At 34.9% G+C, this 15,345-nt stretch overlaps 1 protein-coding gene across 1 annotated transcript in view; it reads left to right on the plus strand.

Annotated features, from left to right (window-relative positions):
- CUNH14orf39 (chromosome unknown C14orf39 homolog) overlaps positions 1 to 5,182 on the plus strand; it is a 41,691-nt gene extending 36,509 nt beyond the window's left edge. The window contains exons 16-17 of the mRNA XM_041657921.1: positions 2,161 to 2,218; positions 5,061 to 5,182. Coding sequence (XP_041513855.1) covers positions 2,161 to 2,218; positions 5,061 to 5,182 — 180 coding nt within the window. The remainder of the gene's footprint in view (positions 1 to 2,160; positions 2,219 to 5,060) is intronic.
- The last annotated feature ends 10,163 nt before the right edge of the window (positions 5,183 to 15,345 follow it).

A 15,345-nucleotide genomic window follows, 5' to 3' on the forward strand; every position in this document is an offset into this window, starting at 1 on the left:
GGACGTCCAGGGGTACACAGAGAAACCTTGTCTCTAAAAATAAAAACAAATCAAAAACAAACAAAAATCCTGGGGAACTGTGTATTTTTAATTTTTGTTTTGTTGTGGTGAGTTGGGAAAAGAGACCACTCAATTAATATATTTCTTAGTACAAACATCATGATGCATTATTAAAATGCCCAAAAGTAAAATTGGTAACAGAATGGAATTCTAAACAAGTATTTAACTCAAAAGAAGACAATAAAGAAGGAACTGAATAAGAAAGCATAAAGGCAGTGGTGGTGACTCATAGCTTTCATTCCAGCACTGAGAAGCAGAGGCAGGGAGATCTCCGAATTTGAGGCCAGCCTGATCTGTAGAATGAGTTAACTCTGGAATGAGAAACCCTCTCTTGAAAAAAAGAAAAGGAGGACAGAGGGAGGGAGGAAGAAAAGAATAAAGGAGAGAGACATATATTTCAATATAGAGCTGGTAATAGATTGAAAATTAATAGATGTGAATTATATTTCATGAAAATTCTACGTTTAAGAAGGCCACAGTAGCTATATGATTATTATTTGGAGTACTCTTCATTATAAAGACATTGCTAAAAATGAGAGATAATTTATAAAACTGAAAAGTTCAACTCATAAGGAAGATAGAACATTCACAATTATGGTTTCTGTCTAGCAACAGCTTTAAAACATGTAACAGAGAGAGCTATGTATTGAGCTTAGTGGAGTGTCTACCTAGCATTTGCAATATCTTGGGTTCAGTTCCAAGTTATAAAATTAATGAGTCAATTGAATATTTAATTAATCAAATTTGCATATGAGGTAAATAGATTACCCAACTATGAAGGTTTTATACTCCCCTTTCTCAACAGATGTTAAAATTAGATAACATAATAAACACGTCCTATAAAATCTAAATGATATAACCAGTCTCTCTGGTCTCATTGACTTTAATGAACACCATATCCAAAAACTCTTAAGTTTTCAGTCACTAATGGTATAATTACAAGATAGACTATGTTTTGGTTCATGAAATGAATCATGATAAATATAGAAGTATTGGAATCAGAGAACTGTGTATCCTCTGACCATAGTGTAATTAAATTGGAACTTAAGATATCTAGAAGAATTCTAAACAGTTAGGCTGAGGGGCAAGAAAATAGTCATGAGAGAAACCAGAAAAGATTTTAAAATTACTTACTATGAAAATTCTGCATTTCAAAATTGTAGAGTAATGACACAGCCAGAGCAAAGATGGTAGTTATTTAATTTAGTTATAAGATAAATAATTAATAGAAAAAACTGTAATGATCTTTGATTTTCTTTTGAAAAGATATTAAAAAGAACAACAAAGAAAAGCAAATCAAAAGAGAATGAAGAAATAAAAAACACTAGAAGTCAACAAGCTGAAAAAATAAAACCAGAAAATTAGAAATTCCAAGTTAATTCTTTGAAAATGATTAACGAAACTGACCAACTTAGATTGTCAAAAAAGTCATTTACCTCTGTTAGAAATTAATAGTATCTAATTGATAAAGATATAAGGATTGATCAAATAATCAGTGGTATAGGCTAGAAAGTCCTGAAACAAAAGAATTTAGAATATGATAAAGGTGGGACCACTTGTTTTAAGAATAAATTAGGCATTTACACATTACACCAATAAAACTTAACAGATGAATTAAATTAAATTTTAAAAAATATTAGCTATGAAATATTCAAAAGAAATATAGAGATGATTTTCTAGGGGTAAATATTTTTATATATTGCTATAATCAAGTTATTAGGCTTCATTTATTTGTTGCAATACCGGGAATCCAACCCTAGGCCTCAGGAATTCTATAGACAAACATTCTACCACTGAGTCACACCCTCCAGACCAGTCCTTGTTTTAATATAAGTAAATGACAAATTTATCCATCCAGTGCTGGAGATTGAACCAAAAACCTCATCGATGCTAAACAAGGATTCTACCACTGAGCTACATCCCAGGCCCAAAGACAAGAGGTTTTTTTTCTTAAGTCTTGTACTGTGGTATGTAGAAAGTTACTGTCGTGTTTGTTCTAATTTTATATACTAAAAGTACAGACTCTAATGTTAAATATAAATGCTATATAAATTATACTTTAGATTTCACAAGTAATAGTTAATGGAAATTATTTTCTAGTTTAATGAACATTACTCTGCAGTTAACCTAAATCCTCCTTCATCACAACAAGAAATTGGTAAGTGATTTGAAGTTCTCTACATATAAAAACATTTTAATTCTTCTTCATGGTACTTGGTTTAGCTCCATTTGATCTTTTAGCTCCTTAATTTATTTATTTAAAACTTCTAGACAATGTTAACTAAGGAGATAGTGCTGCAATTTCATTACACAGAAAGCAGTCAGTCAGTGTTCTGTTCTTTCCTGTCCTCCTGCCCTTTGTCCCTCTTCTTCTTCATTCTTTGAGCACTTCAGCAACTTCCACAACTTGTCAAACTTGTTTCCTCCTGTATTATTGAGAAGTTAGTATATCAAACTGGATATCAAACATGGGTATCTCACTTTTGTTATCATATTTAATACTTTTTAATAATTTACCATTAACTATTCCCATCTTTTTGAGAAAAAATTTATCTTCTCCTATCTCTCTGGTGCATATTTTTTATTGAAATACTTTCTTCATTTATTATTTGATTAATCATCTTTGTATATGTGTGTATTTAACACACATACAAACTGGATACAACTGTGTGTATCAAGTTATCAGGTACTACTTTGGCTTGATCAAAGAACAGTAGGCAAGAATCAAAATCTTCATAGGGCTTATGTTCTGTTGGGAGTGACAGAAGACAGACTAAATCAATGTATACTATATTAGTGCACTAAATAGTTTGTAGACTTGAAGTGGTAGTCAGATTCATATTATAATTTTTAATATATTTACTTTGTAGAAGGATGCAAAATAATAAATAACAAGCACATATAGTGTGTTTTGTCTCATTGAAAGCCCATCAGCTACCCAAGTAATAAGATTTCTTTTGCTACCTCATCCACATGGAACATGTCATGCTGCCATAAACAAGACACATGGTGCATGCAGGTGATCTTGGCCCACAAAAGTTACACTATTATTTTGCTGTCAGTCATTTATCCCATTCTAGTCATGAGGCTCAAGGTCTGTATGCTAATTCAAAACTTCTCTAATTCAGGTATATTTTTTCACAGCACAGTTGGCTGGCACAACATTCTACATTTGCCCTGATCCTGTATTTTCTAAGAAAATGGTATTAAGAGAAGTAAAACTCCTAAGTCATCCTTCCATGTGGGCCTAACTCAGCTGTGGCTTGAGTTAACCCTTATTATTGATCATACTACTAGGAAGGAAACTAAACCTGTAATGATAATTTGTTTGTGTTTTAACAAATAAAGCTTACCTGGAGATCAGAGTGCAGAGCTAGACATTAGAGACAAGGCTTACCTCTAGATCAGTTTCATCTTCTTTGTGCATAATGTTGACTCTGTCCTCTGCCATAGTTAAATTCTTAAGTGGCTCTCATTGACTGTCATTTATATATCGTCTTCCTATTTTTCTAATTTTTAAATTCAATATAACATTGAAGCTCTTTTTAAACACAAATTACTTTTGCTTTCATCAGACTGAAGAGTCATATGACATATGTCTAAGCATATGTCATATGCCTAGACACTTTTTCCTGCTTTTTTTACAACCTCCAGCTTCCATCTTTAAAGACTACCTTCTCCTCCATAAAAGCTTTATTCCACCTTCTACCTTCCATCCCACCAAAAAAAAAAAAAAACCTCTCCTTTACTCTTCTGAACCTCTTCTTTTTAAAATAATGTTTATATTCTACATAATATCTTTAAGTATTTATTACATATAAAGTATCCTTTGGAACTTTGAAGGCAAGGACTTGTTTTATATTTACCTTTGAATTTCTCAGAGCACCTAAAATACTGCCTTACACAGTGATAAACTTATTTATAGAATGCTTAGGAATTTTACAAAGACTTCATAGGAATTTCTTAAATTAAAAAGAAAATATAACTCATTTATGCAAAAAGAAATTCAAGGCTATGTTTCTTTCTGAGCTTGTATATTCTTGTCTGTTTAATTCTTATGGTTATGAAATGAAGTTAGTAAAAAATAAAATAAAAAGGGAAGTGGGGGAACACAAATATCTGCTAATCTGTTCATCCTGAGTTCATTTGACATTGGTTGTTTTATGCCACTTATTTCAATTAAGCCGCTGTATTGCTGTAGATTTGAAATTATTTAGTAATAGTTGATATTGAAGATACTGAAAAATATTTTTGCTTTCTATTTTAAATGAGTAATGAATGAAAATTGACATAAAGCAAATGTACCCATGAAGTTGATTTATAAATTTTCTTTCAAAACTGGAAAACTCTAAACAGATTTGTCAAAGGTTTTGGATGCTGCTATCAGCATATTTTGTAATTACTCAATAAATAATAGCTGAAAAATATATTTTCCCCTTTTAGCTATCACTACTTATAATTGCTCCTTTCTACTGATTCTGTACATGTTTTTCAAAGTAACCTTATAAAGCAGTTTAAGTCATGTTATATCTGTGCTCGAAAATATTTTAATGGTTTCCTGTTATCTAAGTCTACATTAGTGAGACATTCAGTAGTCTTTGCAAACTCATTTTCGTTAATTCTTGTTTACTATATCTTTGTTACTGTTTTCAGTGTCCTGCTAAGTTGAATGGATTTATGTTACCCTATTGTTTCCTGTGCACTGCTGTTTTTGGGCCTATATACTATTCTCTTTGAGATGGCTTACCCTACTTCCTGCTATTTATACAAGTTCTTTACATACTTGAGTTCAGATTATTTGTAAGTAGGGCTTAAGTTAGAATGTACCTTTCCATAATACCACAAACAATGCCTTATGTATATGAAGAATACATTTAAATATATGCTAAATATATGTGATTCAATGTTCATCTATATTTATTGTGTGCAGTACTCTGTAGTCTAGTAGATTGTTTTATATAACATGAATACAATGATATTTTAATATTTATATTCTTTAGGAAACTTATTTGGGAAATCAGAAGGAGACGATACCTTCACGTTTTCTTTTCCCTCAGACTCTTCAACTCATACATTTGGAACTGGAAAAGATGACTTTAGTTTTCCATTTTCTTTTGAATAGAATCAAAAAATGAGGTTATTTAAGTATTGAATGTTTTATTTTTACTGTGGCATAAGCTAATCATTATTTAATTTGATTTTGACTTTGTAAACCCTTTCAGACAGTCCTTCTATCAATATTTTTCCATTAATTTTGTATAATATTAAGTTCATTTCTCCCTGGAATTTGAGTTTTAGTTTGGTAATATTTTAGTTATTTTGATAGTAACAAGGATATTTTCAAATGTTCAGAAGACCTTTTAATGATAACTGTGCAGAATTCATACTTTAGCAATTAAAAGTCTTGGAATCACTGGGTTTTATTTATGCTTCATTATTGCAGGATACAAAATTCTGATAGTAATTTTTAAAAATTAATGTCAATGACAATAAAAGTTTATGTTATTTTCTTTTAAATGCAACAACAGTAAAATTATACTTTTGCTAATTATGTTACTAAAATGTGAAAGAAAGACTAATATCTGAAAATTGTATTGCTCTATCTCTGCTTGGCTTTGGTTAAAGCTTTTTTGACTAATAAAAAATTTTTTGTTTTCCATCTTCAACAAGGAACATTTATATTAACATTTTTAGTTTTTATATTTTATATTTTGTTTCATGTTTGTTGTTTTTTGGTTTTGGGGGGTTTGAGACAGGGCTTTCGTGTTTATATTTTATATTCCATATTTGTCAACTAGATATAGCTTGAATTAAGATATTTAAAATTTGGTGAAATTATATACTTTACTCAAAATCTTTATGTGCTTTTTAGATTCAGTTATCAAGTAATAAAGAGTATAGCTCCGCATTTTAATGTGTAATTGCTGACAGATTTTTAAATCTTCACTTTTTTCCCCTACATCTGATCAAACTTCAGAGAAAATCCTCTTGGTTTCTCTTTGCTGCCAACAGGAAGTTGAAAGTCTTTATTGGAACCCTCATCCTTAGTCATTGTTTAAAACTCAAATGATCTCTAAAGTCATTTCTGGAATTCCCTCCAGAAATCTGCTATATGAGCAGAAAATTATTTCTTAATGTATTTTGGGTTTGTGTGTAGAATCATCATTCTCAACATGCAAAACAAAATTTGAGTGAAGGTCTGTCTAGCTTCTTCAGAATATCCAAAACATTCACAGTTTATTGAATTAAGTCTTTCTAAAGACTTCAGGAGCCTGATTTAACTGATAGAATTTAAGAACATTTTAGGTTATATGTTTTAAAATATCTACTTATTTATTTTGTATGACTGTTTGCTGGCCTATATGTCACTATGTGCACTATGTCTGGTGCCTGCAAAGATCAGAAGAGGGTGTCAAATTTCCCTGAGACTGGAGTTATAGATGGTTGTGAGCCACCATCTGGGTGCTGGGAATTGAACCCAGGTCCTCTGGAAAAGCAGCCAGTGCTCTTAACCTCTGTGCCTTTATCCAGACTATAAACTTCCTTAATATCTAAACCTTCAATAACTGATTAAAATATGAAAAGGAATTATAGTTTAAAATGTAGAGTTTTACAGTTATGTGACATTCTCTGAATAAATATGAAACTAAATGACATGAATGAAAATCTTTTTTTTAAAAAAGTACTTTTTAAAAGTTAGAGTTTTTCAAGACAAGATAATTGGTGTGTGTATGACTATGATCAAAATACACTAACTATATCCACCGATGAAAATGTCATAGTGAGATTCATTTGTATAATTCATATATACTTTAAAACTCCAGGGTTTTGGTTTTTGTATCAGATACCTTTTCTATGACATGACATAGATTTGATATGATAAAGATATTGACTGTATGAGAAAGAAAAAAAGAACTGGGATTGGGTTGTTTTAAAAGAGACTCAAAACTCGTCTTAGCCTTAAATCACAATTTAATAGTTTGTTTTTATTTTAATAATATGTACCATACTGGTATGGTTCAATTTATTGTAAGTCAATAAATGAAGCAAGACAAAAATGGTATTTTAAAAATATATAAGTGCTCATGTCATCTTGAGAGCATACAAATAGTTTAATTTTGAACTAAAAAACATGGTTGAAAAAGAAAATGCAGGAACAAAAAACTCTACAATGAAATAGTTATCTGTTGTTAGTTTTTTTCACTCTTTGGCTCTTTTGACTTTTTTTTTGTGTGTGGGGGAGTTCTACTACACAGCGTCCAAATAAATACATTTGGAGTCTTACTACTTTAAAAGCACAGCCTTAGCTTGTTTCTGGCCAGTTTTTCTTATCATAAATTATTCCATCTACCTTTTGCCTTTTATCTTACTTCTGTCTGTCTTACTTTCATTCTTGGTCCATGGCTGGCTGTGTTGCTGAGCCCTTCTTTTCTTGCCCCTCCATCCCTTGCTCTTTCTTCTTTTCCTCCCAGAGTTCTCCTCCTATTTATTCTCTCTGCCTGCCAGCCCTGCCTTGCTATTGGCCATTCAACTCTTTATTAGATCAAGCAGGTGTTTCAGGCAGGTAAATTAACACAGCTCCACAGAGTTAAGCAAATGCAACATAAAAGGATGCAACACATCTTTGCATCATTAAACAAATGTTCCACAACATAAAAGAATGTAACACATCTTCAAATAATATTCTACACAGTTATCTTTTGTTTTCATAGACTATACTGATATATTGTAGAAGACATTGGTTTCTTTAAAAAAAAATTAAGGCATGGACTGGAATGATTCATTGAAGAAGTGGGTTTTAATTAGAATTGTAAAGGTATATAAATTATAAAATGTTCCAAAGTAAGTTGATGCCACTAAGCATACATATTAGTTAATTAGCTAATAAATTGAGCACTGGGGATTGTTGTTAGATCACTACTGATGGAGGCAACATGGAAATAATAGAAAGCAGACAGTCATCTACTTATGGCCTAAAGACTGTGTTCATATAGTATCGGGGTTTGGGGTTGTACAGAAAGGAAAAAGGGATGGAAGATTCTATCTGCAGGTCACTTCCCCTCCAGTCTTGAAGTGGTAGATACCAGTGGGGATTGGTATGTTGATCTTCTTGTCAGAAGCTTACACAAGTCTTTTTTTTTTTTTAAGATTTATTGATTTATTCTATATAGTGTTTCTCCTGCATGTCTACCTGCAGGCCAGAAGAGGGTTCCAGATCTCATTACAGATGGTTGTGAGCCACCATGTGGTTGCTGGGAATTGAACTCAGGACCTCTGGAAGAACAGCCAGTGCTCTTAACCTCTGAGCCACCTCTCCAGCCCCCGCTTACACAAGTCTTATCAGTCAACTTTTCTGTCTGGAATTTCTCATTCCATCTGAAGCCTTCATATCATCAACCCTTCAGGGATTGGATCCAGAATCTTGCTCATGTAGTCTCTAAACTGTACCTACAGCTCTGAGTTGATGGCATGTGTACATAATGAGTATTTATAATGTAAATTTAAATGCATTAAAATTATTAATAATTTTAAAATAATAATAAAATTAAAATTATTATGTATTTATAATGATACATAAATGAGTGTTCAGGTCATATGCCCATGCATGTGTGGAAGCCTTCCTCATCTCTCTCTACTGAATTGTCTTGGGACAGGGTCTGAACCTAGAGCTCTTGGATTTGGCTAGTCTGGATGGATGGCCACTGAGCTCCCAGGATCCTCTTTGTCTTCTCCCTGAAATGTTAGAGTTACAGGGCACATGCAGCCACACCTAGCTTTTTACATGGGTGCCGGGGATTTGATCTTACATCTGTCCCCAAACTTGCATAGCAAATGTTCTTAGCCTTGGGCCTGCTCTGGCAGAGATCACTAGCTCAGGCCTGCTCCAGTGGAGATCATTGGCTGGGGACTGCTCTGTTGGAGGTCACTGGCTGGGGCCTGCTCTCTTGGAGTTCACTGGCTCAGTCTTGCTCTGGCAGAGGTTGCTGGCTCAGGCCTGTTCCCACAGATGTCCCCGGCTTGGGCCCTGTCCCACAGAGGACTTTGGCTTGGGCCTGCTCCCTGGGCAGTTGCTCCCTTATACCTGCTCCTGCTGAGGTCACTGGCTCAGGCCTGCTCCAGCAGAGGTTGCTGGCTCAGGCCTGGTCCCACAGAGGTCTCTGGCTTGGGCCTGGTCCCACAGAGGTCTCTGGCTCAGGCCTGGTCCCACAGAGGTCTCTGGCTTGGGCCTGCTCCCTGGGCAGTTGCTTCCTTGTACCTGCTCCTGTGAAGGTCACACCCCTAGTCCCTTTTAGTCAACTCCTCTTTCTACTTCCAATGCCTGGAATCCACAGATCTGTTTTTTGTTTATTTAGTTTTATCTTTTTCAGAATGCCATATAATAGAAATATAGAATACACATTCTTTGGAATTTGGCTTCTTTCACATAGCAAAATGCACTGCATAGTAATAGTTCATTTTTATTGCTAGATATAGTCCACTGTATGTTTATAACATAGCTTATCTGTCAGCCTGTTGATAGGGGAGAGGGGTGACTTTAACCACCTTTGTAATTTCTGATTATTATAAATAAAGCTCCGATAAATACCTTGTTCAGGATTTCTATGGATAGCTTAGTGTATGTGTGTGCTAGAAGCTGACCACCAACTGGGCAACATAGGAAGAGATACTTATCTCTAGAAGCTCATCAGCTGGGAAGCTTATAAACAGATACTTGTTTCTCATAGTTTTGGAAAGACCACATCCAACACATGGGGAGATTTGGTGTCTGATGGAGGTTGGCCCTCTAGTCATGTATGATTCATTTTAGCTATGCCATCACATGGTAGAGAAGGTCTGTCTAATCTGATGAGAGCCGGCATTCCCAATCACCTCTAGGGTTGTATATGGAAGTTACAGGGATGTAAGCCTTCTGAGCAATGAGTGTTTATTTCGCATCCTTAAGTGCCCAGGGGTGTCCTCTAAAGTGATCGTATCATGTGTTCCCGCCAGCACTGTGTGAGCATTCCAGCCTTGACAGCACTTAGTATTATCAGTTTTAAATTGTTTTCGATGCTGTTTGACCAGATGTGGTGATGCATGTAGTGCTTGAAAGCCAAAGCAGCAAGGTCACACGCTCCAGGCCAGCCTGGGTTGCATTGAGCTCAAGACGCAGTTTGCCGAGACTTTTTATTTTGAATGACTTTGAATTTTCTTTTTCTGTATCAATCCAATCCCCCTCTTTAAAATTCTTTTATTATAAGTGATGACAAGTTGCTATCTATGCAGTCCTACTGTCCTGTAACTTGCTATGTGAACCGGACTGGTCTTGAACTCACAGAGGTCAACCTGCCTCTAACTTCCAAGCCCAACTGACATTGATTTTTTTTTTCTTTTTAATGTTGAGGGCTTTACAAGTTTGTTATTGTTACCCCATGAAAATTTAGATTCTGATTTAATTGGTTTTATCTATTTTCTGTTTTTAATTCCATAAATTTATACTCCTCATTTCCTACCTTCTCTTTCTTTGTTTTAGGTTTATTTTTCTCTCTTGCTTTAGTTTCTTATAATTTTTGTTTTGAGAGAGGGTCTCACTAGACAATCTTGGCCGACTTAGAACTTATTATGGAGACCAGGCTCTCCTGGAACTGACAGAGATCTGTCTGTCTTAAAATTTTTACAGGAAGCTAGTTGTTTGAGAGCATTCTCTGATTCTAATAATTGAATTGTTGATGTATTCTCTACTACATTGTGCTGTAGATTTTCTTCTTGGTGCGACTTTAGCTATATCTATATATCTCTCTATATATCATTCTCTCTATATTTAATTACTACTTTATCAAATTTTTGTATTCTTATTTTCATATAAAAGTATGTTTAAGGGCTAGAGAGATGACTTAGTAGCTCAGAGCACTGACTGCTCTTCCAGAGGATCTAGGTTCCATTTCCAGCACCATGTAGCAGTTCATCAACAATTATTCAATTATCCAAATTAGAGAATGCTCTCAAACAATTAGCTTCCTTTAAATTTAGGCAGGAATTTGAAATGCTTACACTGAAGTTTGTTTACTTAAATTGGATGAACTCTCTTTGGAGTCCCCAAACCATATAGCCACTAACGATTCTGAGACCACTTTGCTTGACTGTAGTTGAGCATTTGATTCAGTATCGATATTAAGGTAATTCACTATTTAATTGAATTTTTCCTCAGTATCCTGCTAGGTTTCAAGCAGTGTAAACTATATTGACTTTAAAGCTTGGGAATAAGATCTATTTGTATATAGTAGCATCAGTGCACTTTGGTCGACTCAGGAAATGAGATATAAATGCTCTTGGCGGAATAGCTTGGAATGCTAAAAGCAGTGAACCTTCACTACCCTGTCCACTCAGGGTTGCTAATCCTTTCGATGACTGGAAATATAAAGATTGTTTATTTTAATTCAGTTCAGTTGAATAGGTATTAAGATTTTAGGTGCTAGAAGTATGATTGTATATACATGTGAACATATGTGCATATGGAAGCCCGAGGAGAATCTCAGAACCTCAGGTGTTGTTTCCCAGGTTGGTTCACACACACACCTCTTGCTGCCCTGAAGTTGACCAAGGAGGCCAGGCTTACTGGCCACTGAGCCTCGCTGTAGCTCTCCAGTGCTGGCATTGCACATGCACACCTCCATGCCTAGTCGCTTTTATTATTGACTTCTGTCCTCCCAGGTCCGATTAGTTTTTAAACAGTCTCCCTATGTATTCTGAGGTGCCTCCAACTTGTAATCCTTCTGCCTCTGCTTCCTGAGGGCTTTCAGGCATGTGCCACCACTCGCTGTAAACTGTCTGACCTTTAGAGGGAATGAATGAACGACTGATATATAACTGAAAGGCAGTAAAGCTGACATGCTTTCCCTTTGAGTTTCAGTTGTCGCCATGTGACCTGCCTCAGAGGCTCAGCAGCTCATTTAGAAAGCCCTCTGTCGCCTCCCTTTGCATTTTGCTCTTGATTTCTCCAAAGCTGACACGAGTCACATGTAATCAAATCTGTATTCCTGGTGGACAAGCCTTGTCCTAATAGCCTCTGACTCACAGCCACGTGGTCTGCAGCTCAACAGTTCCTTCTAGAACATTACCTTTTTGTAAGGCATGCTTAATGTTCTCATAGAACCGTCACACCCTGTTATCTAAAACAATTAAAAGGCATACATGCTTATGCATAACTCACTCTCAACCATGTCTGTACACACATATGTAGGAAGATCAAAATGAAAAGTGTTGACAATAAATTATTCTCTGTGATCATGCTATACTGTATTTATTTTATGTAATCATTCATACTTGGCAAACACTGTGCCACTACTTTTTATTTTGTGTTTAATTTTAAAATATAGATTCAACATTAGTGTTCTTATACTACATTTCTAATGTTATTATGATTGCATTAAAGAATGTTTTCAATAGACAATAAAATTACTTAAACAAAACTTTAGCCCCTTCCAACAATGTTTTATTGTAGTAAAATATACACATAGTAAAATTACTATCCTAATCACTTTAGTCCCCTCTTATCCGTGGGTTTCATTTTTTATGTTTTCAGTTAACTGCAGTCAACCATAGCTGAAATATTAAGTGTAAATTCCATAAATAAACAGTGAGTCTTAAATGACAGTGTCCTGTTCTGAGCATCTTGGAGTGTCATTATCATTTGGTTCCGCCTCACAAGGGATGAATCATTCCTCTCCAGCGTGTCCACTCTAGGCTCACTGTCTTAGCTCCTTCATCTCCTTAGGGAGAGAGTACTGGCAGCCACTCAGTTTTATAATACATAGTTACAATTCTTCCATTTCGTTACTGCTACTGTTAATCTCTTTATGTGCCTACTTTATGAATTAAGTTATATCTTGATGTATGTGCAGGGGGAAAATGAGTTTCAGGCATATATCCAAGGGTTCTTGGAAAATATTTCCCAGGAATATTTCCATCTGAGCTAAAGTCCTTTGTGGTACTGTATGACCTTCTCTTTACACTACAGCTGAAGTTCTACCCCCATGAAACAACACTCCATTATCTTTCTCAAGCCTCTGGCCAGTAGCAGTTCCATTTTCTGTCTCTGTAAATTTTGTCTACTTTAAGTTCCTTTGTAAGTGGAATTCAATTTTTGTCTTTTTGGGACTAGAAAGGTTATTTCACTTAGCTTAATGTCCTTGAGGAAATTTGCCACAATTTACTCCCATTTGAGCCCCAAATAATACTTCTATATGTATGCATCACCTTTTGTGGGTGATTGATTCCTTTGCTGGTGGAGTTTCCTACCTTTTGGCTCTTATGATTCAGCCACTTGAGTCTTGTAGCAAATTTTGAAATCAGGTTGTGGGAATCTTCGAACTTTGTTCATTTTCAAGATTGTTTTGACTCTCTCCACTCGAGTGCATTTTGGAATTCTATGCTATGTTTTTCTATTTATGTACAAAATTCCCACTGAGACTTCATAGGGGTCCACTGGGTCTGTACATCGCTTTGGATAGTATTGACATCTTAGTGTTCAGCCTTTCGGTTCACAGAGTGGGATTGGTTCCATCTCTTTATGTCTTCTTTGATTTCTTTCAGCAATGTTTTGCAGTTTCCAGTATACACATCTGTGGACCCTTTTAGATTGGGTTTATCCTTAAGCATTTTCTTTTTTGTTGCTATTAGAAGTGAAATTATCTTTGTAGTTGCCTTTTGGAATGTTCCTTGGCAATATAGGGGAATACAGCTGACCTTTGCTTCTTGTTTATTACTCGACTTCACTGGATTCATTTAAGAGCCCTTAATGGATGTGTGCATATGTGTGTACATGTGTGCTGTGCAAACACACTCATGCACACAAGCTCTTGTTTAAGGCTTTCTACCTACAAGAGTGTATCGTATATAAACTGAGATAATCTTATCTCTCTTTCAATTTGGATGCCTTTATTTATTATTTTGCTTTTACTGGCACTTCCGGCACTGTCTGTAATAGAAGTGGTGAAAACAGACATCCCTACTTTGTATTTTGCCTAGGAAGAAATGCTGCCAGTTTGTCACTGTTGAGTGTGGTGTTCCTAGAGGGCTTTTCGTGGTACCTTGTAGTATGTTGAAGATGATTCTATTCCTAGTTTGTTCAGTCTCTTTCAATCATGAAGGAGTGTTAAAATTTATCAAATACTTTTTCACATGAATTAAGAGGATCCTGTAGTTTTTGCACTTCATTCTGTTAATATGAAATGCTCTGTTGATTGATTTTTTTAATCATATGTTGAATCATCTTTGTATTCTAGGAACAAATCCCACTTGGTCATGGTATAGTCTATTTTAATATATTGCTTTGATTTGATAGTAATTTGTTATTGTTTTTACATTAATGCTTATAGCAGATATTGGTCAATAGGTTTGGGTTTTTTTTGTTTTTTTGGGGGGGTCTGGCTTTGGTGTCTAGGTAAGGGATTATTCTCTTCTCTTTCATTGCTTGATCAAATTTGAAAAAATATTTGGTTCCTCTTTCTTTAAATGTTCCATATAATTCAGCAATGAGGCCGGTAAGCCCAGGACTGTAATTTGTTGGGAAACTGACTGCCAATTCATTCTTCTTACCATTTCCAGTCTGTTCAGATTGTCCATCTCTTTATCATTTAATGCCCATTATTTCTATGCTTCTAGGAGTTGTACAATTCTTTTAGGTTATACAATTTGTTAGCATAAAATTTTTATAACACAGCTTCATGATCCTTTGATTGTCTTATAATCATTTTATTGTATTATAATCAGTCCTCTAATGTTTAACAGCAAAACCTCATTTTCATTTTGGATCTAAGATCCATGGAGCCCTCTCTCTCTTTTTTTTCCTCAGTATACATAGCTAAATGTCAATTTGAACTTCCTTTCAGTATATTTTACTCTTGCCTATTGCCTATCTTTTTCCTACTTCATGTGCTCCCACTCCAATCTTTATTATTTCCTTCCTTAGGCTAGCTTTGGGTTTTTTAATAGCTTCTTTTTCTAGTATCTTACATATACAATCAAGGTGACATTTTTTATTATTTTGTGTGTATGGATGTTTTAACTGCATAGATGCCTGTGCATCATATCTGTGTTTGGTCCTTTAGCAGTCAGAAGATGGTGTAAGATCCTCTGGGCCTGGAATTACAGACAGTTGTGAAGCTGCCATATGGATGCTGGTAGCTGAGCTCTGGTCCTCTAGTAGAGTAGCTCTTAGCCACTGAGTTATCTCTCCAGCCCTCATCTTTCTTAATGTAAGCACTTGTAGCTATCTTTTCTTGCTTTTGCACTGTCTTCTTTGGT

Source organism: Microtus oregoni, unplaced genomic scaffold (assembly GCF_018167655.1).
Source record: "Microtus oregoni isolate MIOR12 unplaced genomic scaffold, Mior012 000009F_ref0000495, whole genome shotgun sequence".
NCBI classification, from domain to species: domain Eukaryota; kingdom Metazoa; phylum Chordata; class Mammalia; order Rodentia; family Cricetidae; genus Microtus; species Microtus oregoni.